At 43.6% G+C, this 22,257-nt stretch overlaps 2 protein-coding genes across 7 annotated transcripts in view; both read left to right on the top strand.

Annotated features, from left to right (window-relative positions):
* Positions 1 to 2,938: 2,938 nt before the first annotated feature.
* Positions 2,939 to 13,741, top strand: LOC101332622 (WW domain binding protein 1 like). Its single transcript, XM_073809102.1, is given in 5 exon segments — positions 2,939 to 7,005; positions 7,008 to 7,061; positions 7,064 to 7,772; positions 8,602 to 9,470; positions 10,898 to 13,741. Coding segments are annotated over 3 exon segments (1,152 nt in total). The 5' UTR covers positions 2,939 to 6,482; the 3' UTR covers positions 7,639 to 7,772; positions 8,602 to 9,470; positions 10,898 to 13,741.
* Positions 13,742 to 16,424: 2,683 nt separating this feature from the next.
* Positions 16,425 to 22,257, top strand: part of TTF2 (transcription termination factor 2) — a 42,229-nt gene continuing 36,396 nt past the window's right edge. For all 6 annotated transcript variants that reach the window (XR_012333576.1, XR_012333579.1, XR_012333575.1 and 3 more), the window contains exons 1-3: positions 16,425 to 16,499; positions 16,579 to 16,681; positions 19,027 to 19,113. Coding sequence is in view for 2 of the 6 variants with exons in the window: in XM_033860962.2 (XP_033716853.1) it covers positions 16,472 to 16,499; positions 16,579 to 16,681; positions 19,027 to 19,113 (218 nt within the window). In the remaining 4 variants the exon portion in view is untranslated. The remainder of the gene's footprint in view (positions 16,500 to 16,578; positions 16,682 to 19,026; positions 19,114 to 22,257) is intronic.

Raw genomic sequence — 22,257 nt, 5'->3', positions numbered from 1 at the left:
ACTCTTTGCCCTGGTTCCCACAGATTTCCATTCAGCTCAGCACATGTTGATTGAATGGCTACTCTGTGCTGCCTTAGGATGCTGTTCAAATAGACACACGAGAGTATGTTTTGTTATAGTCTCCCATGACTAAAGGCAGATGTTATGAGTTCTTCAGTCTGTCTTTAGGGAATCTTTGTATTGTTTAATGGTCTGTCCAACAGCAGCTACTTGTACCACCTACTGGCAACAGGAAATTGTTTGAAGATTCTTCTGTTCTCAATACCCAAGATAGGACCAGCCCAATAAAAGGACCCAAGTGTTAGAATGGCCTTTCTTCCCCATGTGTGGGCCAAATATCTTCTAGCCCTAAAATTGACAAATAGAGCTGCTTGTGCAAAAACATCACTGTTGAAGCAAAAAACTGAGCATGTTACAGGAGTCTGAAGAGGTTGTGGGCTGGCCTTAGCTTCCAGATGGAGTAAGGGCTACTGGCTCTGTGTAGTGTCAGCTCCTAACACATACATCTAAATTCCTCACTTGAAACCTTTTTCTTTGTTTTAATTTTCCTTTTATTTAAAAAATTTTATTGAAGTATAGTTGATTTACAGTATTGTGTTAATTTCTGCTATATAGGAAAGTGATTCAGTTATACACAAATATATTCTTTTGCATATTCTTTTCCATTATGGTTTATCACAGGATACTGAATACAGTTCCCTGTGCTAGACAGCAGGACCTTGTTGTTTATCCATTCTCTACATACTAGTTTGCATCTGCTAATCCCAACCTCCCAATCCATCCCTCCCCCCTCCCCCTCCGCCTCCCCCTCCCCCTTGGCAACCACAAGTCTGTTCTCTATGTCTGCGAGTCTGTGAAACCTTTTTCTTGATTGAAGGAAGGTATTCAGTGTGGCATGAAGTATGAATCATTCAAAGGCAGTAAACCAGGAGGCTTCCCACCTGGCAACAGAGAGCTAAATGGCAGCTGTGGTATTTAGTAACCCTTCCACACAGAATAAATAGTCAACATATGAATCCTCCTAAGAAGTCAGCTGTAGCAAGGCTGCTAACTACTCCCTCTTAGGGTCTTCCAGTTTGACTTTTTGGTCGTTTTAGGGGGCATGCCCAATGAATACTTAATTTAATAGTCAGGAATGTGAGATCTGGATTTAGATGCCTAGGTTCAAATCTTGATGACATCAGTCACTGGCTGTGAAATCCCTGGCGGTTAATCTCTTTGCCTCACTTTCCTCATCCATAACTATGGAGGGAATAGCCATTCCTTCACATCATTTTTTGTAAGGATTAAATGAGATATGTGCGTAAAGAAATTAAAACTCATAAATGTTAGACATCATCTTTATCATCATCAACAAACTGGCCATTTTAATCCTTTTTACTCCTGAAAAGGAAACCAGTTACCTGCATTTAAACTAATTTTTAACGCAATAGCAGAGAGACAGGGTATGGAAATGAAATGCAAGCATGGGCTTTGCCACAGAATAGGATCATTGCTTGGGTCCACAGTGCAAGAGGCTAATTTAGGGAAAGGTAAGTGTAAAGTTTCAGGAAAGAGTCAGGATATCAAGGTAGCATGGACAGGGGAACGTTTAGATAAAATTGTCTGAGTGCTTTACAGTTAAGTGAGAGGGCTGTGTAGTTTAATCCAGGAGTTCCAAGGGCAGATATATAAATATATAGGAATTAATGGAAAATGAAGTAAGCAGAGACTCCTATCCTGAGGTACTTTATACCTGTATTAATTAGCTAATTCAATTTACATGTAGATTTGAGTGCAAATGGCACATTTGGGAAACAAATGTTATGGCAGATAGCAAATAATTAGCTTGAGAATTTGTATTAGTCTGCTCGGCTGCCATAACAAAATACCATAAACTGGGTGGCTTAAATAATGGAAATTTATTTTCTTACAGACTGGAGACTGGGAAGTCCCAGATCAAGATGCCAGCTCACTGGCTAGGGTCCTCTTCCCGGGTTGTAGACTGCCAACTTCTCACTGTGTCCTCACATGACAGAGAGAGACAGAGATAGAGAGACATATAGAGGGAGAGAGAAGGAGAAAGGGAGGGAGGGAGGGAGGGAGGGAGAGGGAAGGAGGGCGCCTCTCTGGTGTCTCTTCTTATAAGGACACTAATGCCATCATGAGGGCCCCAACCTCACAACCTCATCTAAACCTAATTATCTCCCAATGGCCCTGCCTCCACATACCATCACCTTGGGGAGGAGGCTTCATCATATGAACCTGGGGGGACACAATTCTGTCCACAGCAGCACTGACAGTGTAATGAATGAATTGAACTGTGGTTTTCCCTGTACTTGTGCCCTTCATGCCTGTTTACATGGGTCAGATGGAGTAAGTTATTTGAGTGCTACATGTTTGGTATTTTCTGTTGTACGTGCACACACATGGGTAATGTGTACAACTTAAAAGCAAAACCATTCAAGCACGCAGAATTTCCCCACCTACCACTTAGCCATGCTTCAGCTCTTCCATCAGACACAGGTGATTACTAAAGTGGCAGGAATGGTGTCATCAAGAAAATGTTTCAGGATGAAAAGGGATTGCTTATTGCAGAGCTCTGGGTGAGAATACAAAGAACCTGTAAGGTTCTCTTTCATAGCCAATCATTAATGTTGTGTTTGTCTCTTCTGGACCAAAGGAGAAGTGTTGAGGGTTGGGGGGGGGGGTAGTGGGGAAAACAGGAGAAAAAGAGGAATGGGAGAGAAGAAATGGTCAATTAGCACATAAGAGTGAGAAAGCAGAAACTGAAGCCACAAACTACAGAAAGAAGATTCTCACAGCCCCGGCCCCACCCAAGCTCTTCTCTTTTTTTTTTTTTTTTTTGCGGTACGCGGGCCTCTCAGTGTTGTGGCCTCTCCCGTTGCGGAGCACAGGCTCCAGACACGCAGGCCCAGCGGCCATAGCTCACGGGCCCAGCCGCTCCTCGGCATGTGGGATCTTCCCGGACCGGGGCACGAACCCGTGTCCCCTGCATCGGCAGGCGGACTGTCAACCACTGCGCCACCAGGGAAGCCCCCAGACTCTTCTCTTGGGCTTAGGTGGGTCTCTCTGATACCCTGCACCAGGTGCCAGTGGCTTCTGAAGGAAGAAGACCACAAGCTTTCAGGAAGAAACGCTTCAGATGCCAGGAGAGGCAGCAGCCCCACAGCACTGGGGCAAGGCTCGTCATCTCTCCGGAACAGTAGAGAGCAAGTTCTGTCTACTGTGTGTGGAAACACGTCTGTCAACTTCTGCTCAGAGTAAGGTGGAAGTAAGTCCAGGAAAGAGAGGGTGAGAGAGTACTAAAGAAGAACTGAAGAGCTAGGAAGAGCTAGATCTCTTGAAGGGGATGTCCTGGGCTGCCCAGGAAGGCTGCCTCAGATCTTCATCAAAAGAATTATTAACTCTTCTTCTCATCGTTGGACTGTAGCAAATCGTTCCCTTGGAAACTTCCTAGGCTTCATCCAAATGCATGTAAACCTTGAGAGAGGACCAAGAGGGAGAAGAAGGGTGTGGCAGATTAGATAAGATGTGAGAGGTGACAGGTGCTGTGAGGCAAATCAATGAGACAGGAGATGATGTGACTGAATGGGAGCCTTCATCCTAAAGAACTACATCCCCCTGAGGCTTCTAGGCTGCACCAGTGCTGCTCACCAAGAAAAAACATCACCCAGATTCACCTCACTTCCTTTTCTGCCATGCTTTGCAGGCTGGGACGTCAAGGGACAGCTATAGAGAGAGCATGCATGACCTGCAGTGAGGCATTTGAGCAAAAAGGAGCAACGTGGCATTAATGAGACTCCATGTGTGACTGAATGACAATGCCCAAAGCGCGATGACCAAGGCGCCATGTTTACCCGGAAGAGAGCTCTCTGGGTTGTGCTAATGTGTCTGCCTTGTTCAGCACTTTTACTGGCAACTTGGATGAAGTCAAAGTGAGCAAGCTTGTCAAGTGTTCAGTTGACACAGAGCCAGGAGATAGCACTAATGAGTCAGCTGACAGGAACAAGATTCAAAGAGATCTAGACAGGTTAGAATGACGGATCAAAACTAACAAGATGGAAGATAGAAGCTATAGTTAAGTTCAAGCAATTAGATGCACCAGGTAAGGGAGACAAGTTCATGCATGAGTAATGAAAGCAGTGGTTTTGGTTGATTGCACTCTTGATATAAATTACATATATTTACATATATTACATATTACATATACATGTATTACAAATTACGTATATTACATATTCCATATATTCCATATATTTACGTATTCCAAATTACATATTATGTAGCGTAACATTTGTTAGAAAAGAGAGAGAGAAAACATTTTTGCAGATTTATATTGCATACATAAAGTGGTCATATCCAAAAAAAAAAAAAAGGAGATAATTATCTCACAGTATTCTTCATACTGAATTCTATTTGAGATGACTCAAATTAAGCAAACATTCATTGAACAATGCCCGCGATGGGGTCTGGCGAGGAGAGAAGTAATTGAAGCAGTTGGAGCAGTTTCTCTGAGGAATTTGAGAATATGTGTAGAGTGTGGGGAGGAGGAGATAGTCATATTCAAATATTTGAAAGTGACCTTGAAAAGAATTAAGTGTCTTATGTGTAACTCCAGATGACCCATAAAGGGAAGTTTCAGACAGAAAGATAGATTTCTGCTCAATATACATTAGAATTAATTGACATTTTGAGATACCCAAATAGAGAATTTGCTGTGACAGGAATTTTCTAACTTAGACCCATTAGGGCTGATGTGGAGTGGTTTGAGAGGACACACGAGGTGACTTTAGGGTCCCTTCCACTCTATGGTTCAATTTATTTCACTTAAAATGTATGTATTGAATTTCTACGCACCGTGTATATAGTGAGTGGTGAGCAAAACATAAGCTGCTCTCTTGGCACCTACATATATAATCGATGGAGGAGACAATCAACGGGGTAAGCGACAACTTACTATAAACTCAATGCTCTGTAGAAAGCAAACAGGGTGCTGAGATAGAGAAAGGTAGGAAGGCCCTCCATAGATAAAATGGTCGGGGAAAGTCTCACTGAAGGGATACTTAAGTGAGACCTAAAGGGTGAGGGGATAGGCTTTTTAAAGGACTAGGAGAAACACTCCCAGTAGAAAGCACAACATGAACAAAGGCCTCCTTGGTAAGACAAAGCTGGGCACACTGAGGAAGGGAGAGCAGGTCAGCGTAGCTGGAACACGGGAGGCGAGGAACGGGAATGGCAGGGGTGAGAGGGAGAAATAGGCAGAGCCAGGTCACATGGCGCCCTGTGCGAACAAAGATGAGGCTTTACACTTTTCTCCTAAGTTCAATGGAAAGCCACTAAAGAGTTTTAGGCAAGGAGAGACAGAATCTGATTCACGTTATAAAAAGGTTGATGAGTTCTTTAAGACTGTTTAGTACGGAAAAATAGCAGAAAACAGAGGCTGTTCTGTTCCAGCACGTAGGTTAACTCAGAAGGGAAAGGTAGGGAGAACTAGCTAGAACTCTGCCAGAGTTTCCTCAGCTCTTAAGAGCCCAGCCTCTAGGGAGGCTCAAAACATCATGGTAGAGGGCTTTGAAGCACTGGGCAGTGTATTCATTCTCAACTTGAGAACCTGGAATCGACCCTACTGTCATCTGTGGCCTTCCAGAAGAAATGCAACTCAGAGTGACTGCCAGAAAACAAGTATAGAGCCACAAGTGGCCTTGAGACTCTACGTGATCTAATTTCTCAAGAGGCAAGCGTCTTACAAAACAAGTGAGAAGTGTCCCTTCTTTCTAGTAATATTTGGAATTGGAGTTGAGGATAAGGTTAGAATTAAGCAAACTAGCTAGAATAGAGTTAAGGGAAAATAGATCTTGCTATAAAATTGAAATTCGATACCAGAAAGGAAATGGGATGAATTGAGAAAGTCCAAGAAAGGATTAATTACAGGAAGGTCAGCATTAAATAGCTAGATTGAGAACTAAGCAAGTTTAAGAGGTGCTGTGGTGAGGTGTGGAGATGTGGGTCCTACAACTGATAGAATAATAACATTGCAGGCCATATAGAAAAATGGAGAAAAAGAGAAAAAAGCTACCAATAAGCCTTCCACCTTAATTGGCATTATTATTAATTTTGTGCATGTCTTCTGTTATTTTCCCTTGCATCCGCATTTAATATCTTTATTAGATTTTTGTTTAAGTCGTAAGAGCAATACATGTGAATTGCAGAAAATGAAACCTGCTCTGGTCTCCCAACCCAACCTCTCAGAGGTATACAAATGGAATATAGTCTTAAAAGTTAATAGTCTGTTAAAAGAAGTCAAAAGAAGATGAGATATATCTATACACACATACACACACACACACACACAATGGAATACTACTCAGCCATGAAAAAGAATGAAATTTTGCCATCTGCAGCATCATAGATGGACTTGGAGGGCATTATGCTAAGTGAAATAAGTCAGAGAAAGGCAAACACTGCCTGATCTCACTTATATGGAATATAAGAAATATAACAAACAAGAAGCAGAAACAAGAGGGAAGAGGAGGCGGGGGAGGGGGATGGAGAGGAGAAGCCTCCTGGGTGGCGTGGCGCACCTGCTCCTCCAGGCGCTGCCCAGCCCCCTGTCAGCCAGGGCTGAACCCCCGCAGGATAAGGAAACCTGCGTGGGTCCCAACAATCAAAGCTACATCTGTGACACAGGACGCTGCTCTGGACGGTCTCAGTGCTGCAGCTACTACTATGAATTCTGGTGGTTCTGGCTCGTGTGGACCATCATCATCCTCCTGAGCTGCTGCTGCGTGTGCCACCACCGCCGAGCCAAGCACCGCCTTCAGGCCCAGCAGCGGCAACATGAAATCCACCTGATCGCCTACCTGGAAGCCCACAATTACTCAGCGCTGCCATTTCATTTCAGGTTTTTGCCAAACTATTTACTACCTCCTTATGAGGAAGTGGTGAACCGACCTCCGACTCCTGCCCCACCATACAGTGCCTTCCAGCTCCAGCAGCAGCTGCCTCACAGTGTGGCCCTACGGGCGGCAGCCCCCGGGGCGCCGACCCCACCAGGGGCTCCCAGGAGCTCAGAGCAGCCCCTCGCCCGGGCCCAGCAGAAGCAGCACGCAACCCCCGAGCATCACTGACCCTGAGCCCTCCAACATGCCAGCAGATCCAGCAGCCGCCAAAGCCCCTGGGATGGAGCCCAGCGGCTCTGTGGCCGGCCTGGGGGAGGTGGACCCTGGGGCCTTCCTGGACAAGGATTCCGAATGTAAGGAGGAGCTGCTGAAAGAATACAGCTCCGAGCAGGGCGGCGCCCTCCCTGACAGCAAAGACAAGACGCCCGGCAGACGTCGCCGCTTCACAGGTGACTCGGGCATCGAGGTGTGTGCGTGTAACCGGGGCCACCATGATGAGGACCTCAAGGAGTTCAGGGCACTCATCAACGATGCTCTGGACGGGCCCCTGGACTTCTGCGACAGCTGCCACGTGCGGCGCCCTGGCGACGAGAAGGAAGGGCTCCGCCAGCCCTCCGAGGAGCAGGCCCGGGAGCCCGGGCACCCTCACCTGCCGCGGCTGCCTGCCTGCCTGCTGCTGAACACCATCAACGAGCAGGACTCCCCAAACTCCCGGAGCAGCAGCTCCCCAAGCTAGAGCAGGCCCTGCCTGCGCCCGACAACTTGGCGACGCAACCAGGGTAGGGGAGAACCATGAGACGAGATTTAAGTGACTGTGTTCCTTTTTTTTTTTTTTTTCCCCTCTGCTCCTGCGTTTTCCTGCATCTCCAGGTACAGTTTGGGGTGTGGGTGCCTCGCCCCCCATAGATACAGTGTCACGGAGGGCCGAGAAGTTGTCCTGTGACTCATTCCTCATACCCCACCCCGTCCCCCTTTACCTCTTTTCAAGTCACGTGTCACTACCTGCTTGGGTCAGAGAGATGTGCGTTTCAGAAGCCCCCAAGGAGGGGATGAGACTGTGCCCTGAGGTGACTCTTGGTGATGGAGTGGATTCATGTTCTGGTGTGAGTTGATGAGAACCTCGCCGCGTCTCAGTCTGAGAGAGGTGGCAGGTCTCAGCCCTGGGTGAAGCCCCAGTGGTCCGGGGATTGTCGCCCCTCGCTGCCAGTGTCTCTGGAGCCAGAGTTGGGCCCCTCCTGTGGGAGGATGAGAGCTGACCGGCGGTTGCGTGGCGGGTTGGTAAAGGGCTTTTGCTCTCAAATTCCAGGTGATGAGATCAAAGTGGCACGATGCATCCTGGAGGGGCCCCTTCCCAGCAGGTCCTGGCTGGCCGCGGACTGGTTCAGTGTGGAAGATTACACCTGCCTTCTCTTTGTTTTTTTTCTTTTTTAAAAAAAACAACAACAAAAGCGAGCTGAAAATAAGGACTTGACCAGTGGGCAGGCAAGAATTCTGTTTTAGAAAAGGAAAATTTGTGGCTTTTTCCCAACTTGGCCTTCAAAGAGTCCTGACTACAGTTGAGCCAGAAGGAGATGTTTTGTGTGCAGGCTTGGCTGGGGGCTATCTCTGGAACTTCTGCGGGTGAGCAGAAGGCCCTGCACTGTGGCAGTGGATAGAGGTGCAGCTTACCGCATCTCTGCCCTTTGATCTGTGTCCACAGGTGACCAGTACCCTCCCCCATCCCAAGAACACATCTGCCGGCCTTCACGTCTCACTGTTCTCTACGAACAAATGAGGAAGCTGTGGGTCCTGAGAAAGGGCAGTTCCGCTGCCTGACTCTCACACAGTATTTTCTCTTGATTCTGAGTAAGTTGTTTTGTTTATTTGTTTGTTTTTTCAAACTGACCATTTGGAAAAAATGCCTTGGTTATCTGTGGTTTTCGTGTCCTTTCCCTGCTCCGCCCCGCCTTGAGTGGGGTAACTAATTTTTGTAGCCTATGTAAAGTGTCTAAGTGGCCCAGGTAGGAGGGCGAAGGCAGCCATCCTGAAGGACCACAGGATCCTTATTGTTGTAGTTTGGCTTCAAAAACCAGTTGAGCTTTGACAGGAATAATCTGAATGGAGAAAGCAAACTGCTGAAACTAACATTCCCCATCCAGCCCTGTTCATATGAAGAGTTTGGTTCTTCCCCCACTCTTGAACGATGATATTCAGACTAGGCATTGATGTTATGGTAAGAAAGGAAGGTATATATATATATGTGTGTGTGTGTGTGTGTGTGTGTGTATATATATATATGTATATATATGAATACACATGTATATATGTGTATATATATATGTATATATACACTTACACATAATATAGACAAATCCAAGGCTGTGAGGTGAACGAGTGTCTGAGTTTGGAGTCCACAAAACCAAAATCCATGTTGAACAAAGTGCAGTCCGTATACAGTGACTTTTTGGATAACCTGTGTGTGTCTGTTGTGTGTGAGCCCGCAGCCCTGTTTTCCTGTGACTACACTTTGAACGGCAGCCTCTCTGCTCACGTTACCCACGCGTTTGGAGCAGGCGCAGCCCTCTCAAGGTAATTTCTTTTACGCATTTACTGTTTGCTGAGCAAATGTCTGTGCACTTGGGTGTACTCAGCAGCGCTGTCGGCGGCAGTCCCCACGTTTGCCAGAGATACTGTGCTCCAAGTAGAGGTTTTACTTTACCCATCACTGCAATTTGCACATTGCTCCGTGGACACTCGGAGGCCTGTGTTCTGCTCCCTGTAAACAGAAACGTGCTCTGAGCCTATCTGCCTCCCTCAGCTGCTCCTGGCCCTCGGCCTCAGCCCCCGGGGGTGTCCACAACAGCTCGGGACAGAAGGCCAAGGTGGAACCTCCGACAGAAGCTGGACTGGATCTTCAGTGTCCAGCTCGGACTGGCTGTGGCTCAGATGTCAGCCCTGCCCAGAATTGCCAGGAGGGTTTGGCGGCCACCATAGTGTCGTAGGGCTTACCTCCCTCTGCTGAGGTCCAGCGCGTGGCTGGTATGTGGCGAGAGTGGGCAGGAGTGTGCCAGCAGCCCTCAGATGCCTTTCCTGCCAATTTTTTTTGTTTGTTTTTATCCCAAATAACTCACTGAAGTGTCTCAAAGGAGATCAAGTTTTACCAGAATGAACCCTGCTTGAGTTAACTGGTTGAAGGGATGGATTCTGGCCCTCTCAGGATTCCTTCTCGTCAGAGTGGGGAACTGGTCCACGTGTTTACTGCTGGGTTTACTGCAGCATCCAATGCGAAAGGCACGAGAAGAAGAAAACGCAGCCGTTGGAGCTGGGCTCGAGTCCAGCGTCACAGTCTGGTCTCTGCTACATGAGGCTGCCCTGTGTGATGAAAGACGGAAGTAGGGAGCTGAAGGACTCAGGAGGGGGCCGGGGAGATTTGAGGGAGTCTGGTGTTCCAGGTGAACGAGAAGAAAGGGGTTGGTCGAGGGTTTGGTGCTACAGTCGGAAGATTTGCAAATGCTAACACATTCCCCTGTGAGGCACATCACCCTTTGTCAAGTTATTGCGAATATGTATTTTAAGCAATAAGATTCAGCTGGTCAGACTTTTCTGGGCAGTCTCCGTGATGCATTTCCTGTGCTGTGATTGTTCTGAACACAGGGTGGCTCTAACCACTGTGAGAAGCCCAAATAAAATCGATCCCCGAAAAAAAGAAAACAGAAGCAGACTCACAGATATAGAGAACAAACTAGGAGTTACCAGTGGAAAGAGGGAAGGGGGGAGGGGCAATATAGGGGTAGGGGAGTAAGAGGTACAAACTATTAGGTATAAAATAAGCTACAAGGATATATTGTACAACATGGGGAATATAGCCAATATTTTATAATTACTATAAATAGAGTATAACCTTTAAAAATTGTGAATCACTATATTGTACACCTGTAATTTGTATAATATTATTACACATCAACTATACTTTAATTAAAAAGAGTTAATAGTTTGTTGTTAAAAACATTTTTCAGGGCTTCCCTGGTGGCGCAGTGGTTGAGAGTCTGCCTGCCGATGCAGGGGACACGGGTTCGTGCCCCGGTCCGGGAAGATCCCACATGCCGCGGAGCAGCTGGGCCCGTGAGCCATGGCCGCTGAGCCTGCGCGTCCGGAGCCTGTGCTCCACAATGGGAGAGGCCACAACAGTGAGAGGCCCGCGTACTACAAAAAAAAAAAAAACATTTTTCAAAAGACTATAATTATATATGCAATTCTATTACTTAACATTCTACAAACATTAACATTATACATTAATATTTCTTTGATCTCCTTGAGTTAATAACAATTAATGTCAATTTTGCTTAGGTTTTAGTTTAAGTTTCATACAAACCTTTAAAGGAAAAAGGCTTTCAAGACCATTATGAAAGAGGAAGATGGTGGCTAATAAGCTCATGAAGAGGAGCTCAACATCAATAGTTATTAGGAAATGCACATTAAAACCAAGCTGAGATAACACTTCACAGCTGCTACAATGACTATAATAAAAAAGACAGACAATAACAAGTGTTGGTAAGGATGTGGAGAACCTGGAACCTTTATATGTTGCTCTTGGGAATGTAAAATGGTACAGTCACTTTGGAAAACAGCTGGAAACTCCTTAAAAATTGACACATAATCTTACCACCTGACCAGCAATTCCTCTTAAGGTATCTATCCAAGAGAAATGAAAAAAAAAAAAAGTCTATATAAAGACTTGTTAATGTTCATAACAACATGATTCCTAATAAACCCCAAGGGAAAACAATCCAAGTATAATGGAATACCATTCAGCAATAAAATGGTTGAAACACTGATATACACTACAACACGGATGAACCTCAAAACATTATGTTAAATGAAAGGGGACAGAGGCAATGGACTACATATTGTATACTCCATTTATAAGATATGTCCCCAAAGGCATACTTATAAATACAGAAGGCAGATCGGTGGTGGCCTTGGTGCTGGGGGTGTTAGTGGGAACTGACTACATACAGATTTGAGGGAAGTTTTGGGGGGTGATGGAAATGTTCTAAAACTAGATTGGGGTGATGGTTGCACAACTTTATAAATTTACTAAAAAAGTATTGAATCGTACACTTACCAGAAAAGAAAAGTGGATGAAGGAGGGCCTGATTTGAACCATTTTGGGGATAATATTTTAAGACCAGTGACATTTGGAACGTAATATAAAATATGGTACAACAAAAGAATTTGTAAAATCTTTTCAATTTTCCAATTATAACCAGATTTGTCTTTACTATATTCTCATCCTGACTGTGCCTTTATCAAAGTTTAAAATGGTCATATATTTGAAAGGCACAAAATAAAATGAAATCGAATTACCATTACATATCGTTAAATAAAAAGAATGAAAACAGCAGAAAAGGTGGACCTTGTGTTTGGCTTTTGTGTTAATATGCTGCTACCTAGTGATCATTTATAAAATGGCAGGACTTGGTTTTTTTTTTTTTTTTGGCTTCGATTTGTTGAGCCACGTCTATATAACAGAAATATCTGAATGCTTGGCTATGTGTAGGTTAAATATCTAAATGAATCACTGAATAATTTATGCTTCCTAAAAATACTGTAGTGGCGAGAACTGGATTGGGAGTCCCCCCAAAATGGCTTCCAGTCCCTGATCTGTCCAGTGTCAGCTTTCTGACTTTGAGCCAGGAATAGATTCATCTTCTGGTTCCAAAGGTCAAGGAGAGGCTCTGTAAGGAAGTGGCTAATAGCATGGCCTTGGGGCAAGCTCCTTAACTAAACTTTGGTGTCCTATTTTTTAAAATGGGGATAGAAGAATACCCACATCCAGGGTACCTGTGAGAACTACATGTAAGAATGTGTGTAAAAGCACTTATCTCAAAATATACCTCAGAAGTTAGGCTACAGTGATGTTTCCCTATAGTAATAATGTGGCTCATGGGGACAAAAAATCCTTTATCTACTGTTTAAAATTAGTTACCACTCCCCACCCCAAAGCAATTAACAAAAACCCAGAAGGATATAAATTCGAAATATACTTAGATTATCAGCTAATTGGAAAAACATATTTGGACAATTTCATTTTTTAAAATAATGAGTAAAGGTAAAGGCTGCATAGAACTTGGAATTTTACAAATAACTTGAAATTTGGACTTGCTGATTATTTTAAAACAATCCAGACAGTGACAGGGATGTCAAGGGGTGACTTCTAGCTGGTACTCTCACCACCAGTATCTTATGGATGCCTGTCACGTTTAATATATGCCAGCCAGCACAATTCTGACCAGATAAAATACAACTGTTTCATTTCCGCAAGAATTAAAATGAGCGTTTGCTCCCCTCTGGATTTTATTCCACAAGTCAGTGAACCATGCTGCTTAAGGATGAATACCATCTAAAACTAAAGGGTTTCTACTATTTACTCCTTCATCCATTAATTTCCTTAGGATGTCAGAACATCTAGGTGATTGAGCTTAGGTTTTATTTTCCATGCAGATGTTTTGGCATTGCTTATACAGTGTATCTTTGTCTTTAACAGCTTTATTGAAGGATAATTTAGACACCATCGAATTCACCTATTTAAAGTGTACAGTGCCCTGAGTCTTGGGAAATGTATATAGTAGTGCAGCAATTACTACGATCCAGTTTTTGAACAGTTCCATCACATACTTTACGTTTGACCAGCCCCATACAGAAAGAATTCATTGGCTCATTAACCTGTGGATTTAAACTATCTAGCTCTAGGACCTAGCCTAGCCATTCATTCTGAATCAATCAAGTTTTAAAGAAAAACAAACTCAAAGTCTCAACTTTACTCAAAATAGGGGTCCATAAAGCACATCGTGTCCAAAGGGCTCTCCAAGAGTCTACAGGCTAATTACGGATATAAATTAAAAATAAGTTAATATATACATAGTAATGTATGTAGTTTGAAAAGTGTATATTGTATAATTCACTATAGTTTATGGCCACCTTTCACAAAAAAATTTGTTTGTATTTTCACTCTTATAAATATGATTAAGTGGGACAAACTGTCCAGAGCTTAAACATTTTGTTCTAGCATATCCCAAATTTATGGGAGAAATATTTCCCCTTTCTGTGATTTGGCTGTGAACACTTTCATGGGGTTGGACCTGATACTGGCTTGAATACTTGCAGAGGAAGAGCTTCTTCCTCAATGGGATATTTAAGAGGCCCCAATTTTGTCTTATTTGTTTCAAAAAGACATTATTCAATAAATAATTAAATTATCATGCCCCTTTTCCTGCAAATCCAGTATTCATGGTCCTCTTCTCTTAATACAGCATTAAAAATGTGCATAAAAAACTCTCAATGCAAGAATTACAATCTGGGAATAATGAAAATGCCTCTATTTATTTATTTGTTTTTTGCTCCTTTCCTGTCTCTACGTTTATCTATAGGTGTTTCAGAAGGGATAGTTATGTATAAACTAACTCCACTTTGCTTCCAGACACATCTTTATCTAGTCCTACAGAGTTTACTGCTAACTCCACTCATCTTGACATTTAAATACTATTTTACATTGTTATTTAAGTGTTCAGTATGTGCTAGTTCTGTCTCCTCCAAATACTGAGCAAGCTCTTTGTGGTTAGAATAGTCATCTTAGGGCTTTCCTGGTGGCGCAGTGGTTGAGAGTCCGCCTGCCGATGCAGAGGACGCGGGTTCGTGCCCCGGTCCGGGAGGATCCCATGTGCCGTGGAGCAGCTGGGCCTGTGAGCCATGGCCGCTGAGCCTGCGCGTCCGGAGCCTGTGCTCCGCAACGGGAGAGGCCACAACAGTGAGAGGCCCGCGTACCGCAAAAAAAAAAAAAAAGAAAAGAAAAAAGTCATCTTAAACTTTGTGTATGAATAAATGAATTGTATATTTCTCAAGCACGTGGTCCACATTGGGCACAAAAAATGCTAATAAGGGCTCATTTAATTAATAAATGATAACTTGGGGCTTCCCTGGTGGCGCAGTGGTTAAGAATCCGCCTGCCAGTGCAGGTGACATGGGTTCGATTCCTGGTCCGAGAACATTCCACATGCCACGGAGCAACTAAGCCCGTGCGCCACAACTACTGAGCCTGCGCTTCTAGAGCCCGTGCTCCGCAACAAGAGAAGCCGGCTCACCACAACGAAGAGTAGCCCCCGCTCGCCGAAACTAGAGAAAGCCCGCGTGCAGCAACGAAGACCCAACGCAGCCATAAATAGATAAATAAATAAAATCTATTAAAAAAATAAATAAATGATACCTCAGGTTTGTCTCCCCTCCTCTGGAACCCCTAGGACATTTACATTTATCATTTAGCCCAAATTTCCTAGAATTTGCAATTTCCTGTCCTACGGTCTCCATAAGTACAGTTGCACACACCATATGTCTGGACATATGGTCGTCAGTAGTTGTAAGACGAAGCCATCTTTCTTGCAGTAAGTCTCTGATTTCTATTTCTCCCTTTTTGTTGACTAAGAGATCTGATTACGATTTCAAATAGTCCCCTTTCTTTTAACTTCACCCTCTATTTTTAATATTACAAAAAGCATACTAGTAGAAAAAGTCTGACAATACAAAGTGTGCAAAATAAAACTCCCTTTCACCAAAGACAATCTATTTCTCCTGTTGTTTCCACTTTGAAACATTTCTAACTCAGGTCTCCTACACCGAGCGCCTAGAGAACATTGAGTACACAGAGGAGGCGGCTGCGCTGTCCCCTGGGCACCCGTCGGCAGACAGCCCACTCGCTAATTCTCTGACCTCGGGTGAGTCACTCAAACGTCTATGAGTGTCGGGGGTCCTTAAAATGCTGCGCATGTCACCAGGTTGTCAAGAGAGATATGTATGGGTTAGCGCTTTGTGTTGTGTAGCCCTAGTCTTTATGCCGGCTTTACGATAGATTTGCCAGTTCATCCTGCAGCTTTAAAGGACGCCCCATCAGCCCTCACTCGCGCCCCGCCCCTCGCCCCTAAATTGCAAATCCAGTGCCTCCTCCTGCGGTGGCCGCTTCTCAGGGTCTCCTCCCCTCCCCAGTGACCCCTCGTGGAGGCAGAGCGCCCACTAGCGCCAGGCCCCGGCTCGCAGATGACCGCGAAGCTCCAGGCGCTCTTGGCTTCCGGGAGAAGGCAGCTTTCTTTGCAGAGGAGTTTGTAACGTCTGCTTCCTCTAGGGCCGCCTCTAGATCTTAAATGAATATACGCTAGAGTAGTCCCGCTCACTGTCCCGTTCTTTCGTCTTCCAAGACCTGCAAAACAAAGCTTCCCTCGGCCCGGAAGCCCTGCCAGCCCCCAAGCCTCCCTCTAGCACCAGCCACGCCCCACCAACCAGACCAGGTTCCCCCCTCCGCCCCTTCGCCTCATTTTTGATTTCGGCGCGCCGCGAGCCTAGGTTGGAGGTGAGCACACTCCCCGTCTGATTGACTGATTGTAGCTAGGGTGGGTGGGGCTAAGGCCGCGGCGGTGAATTATGGGGGTTAAGACTACAGGAGGTGGGTGACAATTGGTTCCTGAATGAGGAGGGCGGAGTAAAAGGCGGAAGCAGGCGTTGGGGGTGGGGGTGATTTCGGGGAAGAGGAAAGAAGTAGTGGGATGGAAGTGGTTGGCTGTCCACAGCACGGTAGGAGGTCAGGGTGGTAGGGTCCTTCGGGGTCTGTCAGCCTAGCGTGGCGTAATCATTGTCGACCTTCTCTCCTCAGGGACCTTATGTTTTCTGAAGACCGGCGTCCGAGATGGCCCGAATAAAGGAAAGAGCTTCTACGTGTGCCCGGCGGACACATGCAGCTTCGTGCGGGCCACCGAGTAGGTCTCGAGCTGGGCACGGTTCCCTGCGACTGCGCGTGGCCTCCCAGGAGGAGTCTCCGGCTCCCCGCTTCCCACAAGGACTAGGAGAGCTGGGACCCCTGGTCTGCGGAGCCAGGGCCCTTTAAGTAGTTGGTAATCCCAGGAAAGCGTGGCATGTTAGGGACACGCTCCGCCACTGCTTCCTGTGTGACCCAAGGCTGGTTACTTTCCCTCTCTGGGCCGCCAATTCCCTCCCTTATAACATGGAGGATTGGCTACATCTGGATCCTTCTGGTCCTTTTCAGTTCTGGGTTTCTGTTCACCAGTCAGGCCTTGACCCTCCCTTCTCCTGCTTGAACATTACCCCCTTCCCATTTAAGTGAGGCATACAGGCATAGCAGAAATTAACTGGTGCCAGCTTTGCACTAGTTTTAGGCCGAACTGGTTTTTATTTATTTATTTTAAAATTTTTATTTATTTATTTATTTTTGTTTGCATTGGGTCCTCGTTGCTGCACGCTGGCTTTCTCTAGTTGGGGAGAACGGGGGCTACTCTTCGTTGCGGTGCGCAGGCTTCTCATTGCGATGGTTTCTCTTGTTGTGGAGCACAGGCTCTAGGCACGTGGGCTTCAGTAGTTGTGGTGCATAGGCTCCGTAGCTGTGGCGCATAGGCTCAGTAGTTGTGGCTCGTGGGCTCTCAGTACTTGTGGTGCATGGGCTTAGTTGCTCCGCAGGATGTGGGATCTTGGCGGACTAGGGCTCGAACCGGTGTCCCCTGCATTGGCAGGCAGATTCTTAACCACTGCGCCACCAGGGAGGCCCTCCAACTGGTTTTTAAATGTTTGAAGTTAGAACACTCTGGTAGTCAGATTAACAGCCCCCTTTAAAAATAGTATTCTCTGCATTTAAGTGGTAAGATTGATATTCCAAAGAAACAAATTACTTTAGGGATTAAAGCTGAAAGAAACATCAGAAATCCTGAAATAAACATCAGAAATCTGATTCAGCAGTCTAATTTTTTACGAAGGTGAAGGCTGAGACCCAGAAATATTAAGCATCTTCTTTGAAGTGAGGAAAGTTAATACTGTTCTCATAAAGTGTTGTTAATGTTTTCACAGTACCAAGTGTCCACAGTTTCTATGTGAAATTTTAAACTGTCACATCATTATGCATTTTTCCTGCTTTCTACTTAACTTGGTTTAGAAAAGGTATTTTTCTACATATGTAAGGCACATAATGGATATCAATACTAGAAAATAAAGTATTTTTTCAACACATACATTAACTTCTCATGTTTCCCCCAAATGATTTAGATGATTTGTGTTTTTGTTATGCTTTGAAACTAAGTTGAAGATTTTTACCCTTTTTCAGATTTAGAAAATAAATTTTTAGAGAAAATATTTTCTTAGCCTTCTAATAAGTTTTTACATTTGAAAGAAATTACTGGGATCCAATTTAATTAAATACAAAGTGACTCTGTTTAAATCAGTGTTAAACCTTTAGAAGGGACCAAAAAAAATACTCAAGCTATCAACACCATATCATTATGGCAGAGTTTACTGTTTAATTTCTGATATCTATATGGAGCTTCTTAGGTTCAGTACCTAGCTCAAGTTTCATGAGACATGAAAGCACATTCAGATTTGTAGGAGTTAAACATTAATAGAAGCATAAGATTTGGTTTTAAGTGAAGAGAAAAATGTCCTTATATAGCTTACCATTTATAAGAACATATTGCTATACAAACTAGTACAATAATATTTGATATGAAGACGGTTATTTGATAAATTCGACCTCTTTGGAATGTCTAGTAACCAGAATATAAGCAAAAAGACAAAGAAAATGTCACAGGTCATGTGAGACTACTTTAGATCTTCACTCTCAAATGTTATACATAAATTCTTTCATAGTAAGAAGTTGGAAGGGAGGAGTTGAACTTATGCCAACCAAGCATGAAGCAAATTAGTAGAGTGTGTTTGCAGAGTTGGCATGTGAACAACACTGAGTGACAGCAAACAGGTTATCAGGAAGAAGGATGATGGAAGAACCTGGGGAAAATTCACAGCTTGGAGGTATCGCAGTATAGTGGTCACATAGCACAGTATCATTTTAAACTTGAGTCCTCAGGAAAAAGATAGGTATATTTACTGTCATATTTTATTTGGGGGCATGAGAAGAGATGAAAGCTGTGGGCCCTTTCCCCAGAGGAATGCACATAGACATAAAAGTGTGGGGGATTTACAAACCCAGTAGAGGTCATACATGGACCCTTAAGTTTAAAACCCATATTCTGGATTTAATTTTAGGATATTGACCTCTATTCTTTGCCTCCTAAAACAAAATTTCAATTTTTTTTCCCTCTAGCATTCCTGTTTCTCATTGTTTATTGCATGAGGACTTTGCGGTAGAGCTTCAGGGTCTGTTTCTATCACAGGGCGAGAAAGAATACAGGTAAGTGTCTAAAAGGAACAGCTAAGTGTATTTTTGTTTTGCTTGGCCTGGTGGGGTTACAGTCAGGTGTTTTCCTAGGATTGACTATTCTTTAAAAGTCATTAAAAAACAAACGGTATTTCTATATATATTGAATACCTTTTGGGCTGTCACTTCCTGACTTCTGAGCTACTGGTTAATGTGAGAAGCCTGACTTCTGGTTAATTTCTGGATAAACTGCTCTCCCTCCCTCCCTCTCCAGCTCTCAAGTAGCGAATTTAACATCAGCCCACCAATGGTCATTAACTTGTACTAACTCGTCAACTTTCTCATTCTGGTAGTACAATGAGGTAATGTGTAAAAATGTCTAATGTATGTTAAGTACTCAATAAATGCTAGTTTCCCTTTTATGGGAACTCAGAGAAAGGGCAGAGAAGTCTATATAGGTGGCAGATATTTGTCATGAGTATTGAAAAATAAGTAGGAATTCGCTAGGGGCAAAAAAGAGGTCATATTTAACAGATCAGTATCCTGCATTAGTGTACAGGGGCATGAAGTAATTGCAAGCATTTGGTTCAGTAGTTAGCATATATTTGAGTGGAGACTTCAGAAGATAAGGCTGGCCAGGAAGGCAGGGGCCAGATGTAATGTTTTTATATGATATTCTGTGCAGTTTGGAATTTATATATTCTAGATCAATATTTCCCCCCAAGTATAGGCATTCAAGTACCATCTTTACAACTTTTACATAACTGAAAACTGCCTGTACTACTGTATTTCTTAACTGAGTTATGCATGCAGTAAGATGCACAGTTCTTTTAAGTGTTCAACCGGTTGAGTTTTGAGAAAGGTATATACCCATCCTTATAACCAAGATCCCAGTCAAAATATAGAATATTTATTTCCATTACCCCATTAAGTGCCATTGGATCCCTTCTAGTTAATCCCCCCACCCACTGTAGCCAGTCATTGTTTTGATTCATAGTGTATGTATTCTTTTGTATCTGGCTTTTATGTAACAGTATCTGTGAGATTCATCCATGTGGTTGTGTGTATCAGTAATTCATTTTTTTAAAATACATTTATTTACTTTTTGGCTGCGTTGGGTCTTCGTTGCTGCGCACGGGCTTTCTCTACTTGTGGCGGGCGGAGGCTGCTCTTCGTTGCGGCACGTGGGCTTCTCATTGCGGGGGCTTCTCTTTGTTGCAGAGCACGGGCTCTAGGGCATGCAGGCTTCAGTAGTTGTGCCGTGCAGGCTCAGTGGTTGTGGCTCGCGGGCGCTACAGCACAGGCTCAGCAGTTGTGGCGCATGGGCTTAGTTGCTCTGCGGCATGTGGGATCTTCCTAGACCAGGGATCGAACCCATGTGTCCTGCATTGGCAGGCGGATTCTTAACCACTGCGCCACCAGGGAAGTCCCCAGTAATTCATTCTTTATTATTGCCCAGTTGAATTCCATTTTATGAATACCATTTTGAATACCATTTATGAAGACCATTTTGTTTCATGTGGTTTTTTGCCATTTCTGTATATCTTCTTTGATGGAGTATCTGTTTAAAATTTTTGCCCATTTTTTAAATTGAAATTTTTAAATGACATAATTGTAGAGTCACAAGCAATTAAAAGAAATATTGACAGTACAGAGAGATCCTCTGTAGACTTTACCTAATGGTAACATTTTGCAAAATTTAGTATAATATCATAACTAGGATATTGATATTTATATTGATAATTCACTGATCTCATTTGTAAAGATAGTTTTACTTGTACTAATTTGTGTGTGTACACATACATTTAGTTCTATACAACTTTATCAAGTGTAGTTTTGTGTATTCACTACAACAGTCAAGATATTGAGTGGTTCCATTACCGGAGGATCCTTCTTGTTGCCCTTTTATAACCACATCCACCTTCCTCGTTTCCCCCTGTTCACCCCTGCCAATCATGAACCTGATCTACAGCTCTAAAATTTTGTCATTTCAGAATGTTACATACATGGAATCATACAGCATGACTTTGGGGGATTTTTGCCTATTTTTAAAATTGAGTTGTCTTTTGTTATCGAGTTGAGAGAGCTCTTTATGTATTCTCTGTAGAAGTCCTTTGGTGGATATATAGATTGTGAATGTTTTCTCCCAATCTGTGGCTTTCACTTTCTTGACTATCTTTTGAGGAGCAGAAGCTTTTCATTTTATGAAGTCCAATTTATCATTTTGTTATGGTCTGTGCTTTTTGTGTTCTCTGAGAAATCTTTGCCTACCTCAAGATCATAAAGTTCTCCAGTGGTTTCTTCTAGAAGTTTTATAGTTTTTTTTTTAAATGGCTTTTTTGTTTAGTCTATGCTCTACCTCATATTATCAATAATTTGGGGTACCTCATGAGATTCAAACTGAGGTTCATTTAATTTTTCATATAGTAATGAATGAAGGTTATTCAATTGTTTCAGCACCATTTTTTGAAGACTTTCCTTTCCCCGTGGAAACGCTTGTCACCTTTGTTGAAAAATCGGTTGACCACCACGTGTGGGTCTGTTTTTGGACTTGCTAAGCTCTTCCATTGATCTATTTGCCTATCCTGCCTGACAAGATCAGATAAGGTCGTGTGAATCCAACTTTCCTTTTCAAGATTGGCTATTCTAGGTCCTTTACATTTCCATATAAAATGTAGAATCGACTTTTAAAATTTCCTCAGAAAACTCAGTTGGGATTTCATTGAACCTATATAGATGAGTTTGGGGAGAACTGACATCAATATTGATCTTCCAGTTCATGAGCATGGTATATTATTTATTTATGACTTTTAAAATTTCAGCATTACGGAATAGTTCTCATTATAGAGTACTATACCCTTTTGGTTAAATTTAGTCCTCAGTGTTAATGTTTTTTGACACTGTTGTAAGTGGAATTTTTTTTTTGGCTGTACCATGCGGTTTGTGGGATCTTAGTTCCCCAACCAGAGATTGAACCCTGGCCACTGGCAGTGAAAGTTCAGAGTCCTAACCACTCGACCGCCATGGAATTCCCTATAAATGGAATTTTTAAAAATTCACTTTTCTGTTGTTTTTTGCTAGTACAGTGGTGCCAGTAAGCCTCTAGTACGTGAAGTTAGGATGTTCTCCTTTACACACTACTGGGGGCCCTGAATCATACAGAGATATTGTTCTATG

This window comes from Tursiops truncatus, chromosome 1 (assembly GCF_011762595.2).
Source record: "Tursiops truncatus isolate mTurTru1 chromosome 1, mTurTru1.mat.Y, whole genome shotgun sequence".
In the NCBI taxonomy this organism is placed as follows: Eukaryota; Metazoa; Chordata; class Mammalia; order Artiodactyla; family Delphinidae; genus Tursiops; species Tursiops truncatus.
This window is presented reverse-complemented; position numbering and strand designations above follow the sequence as displayed.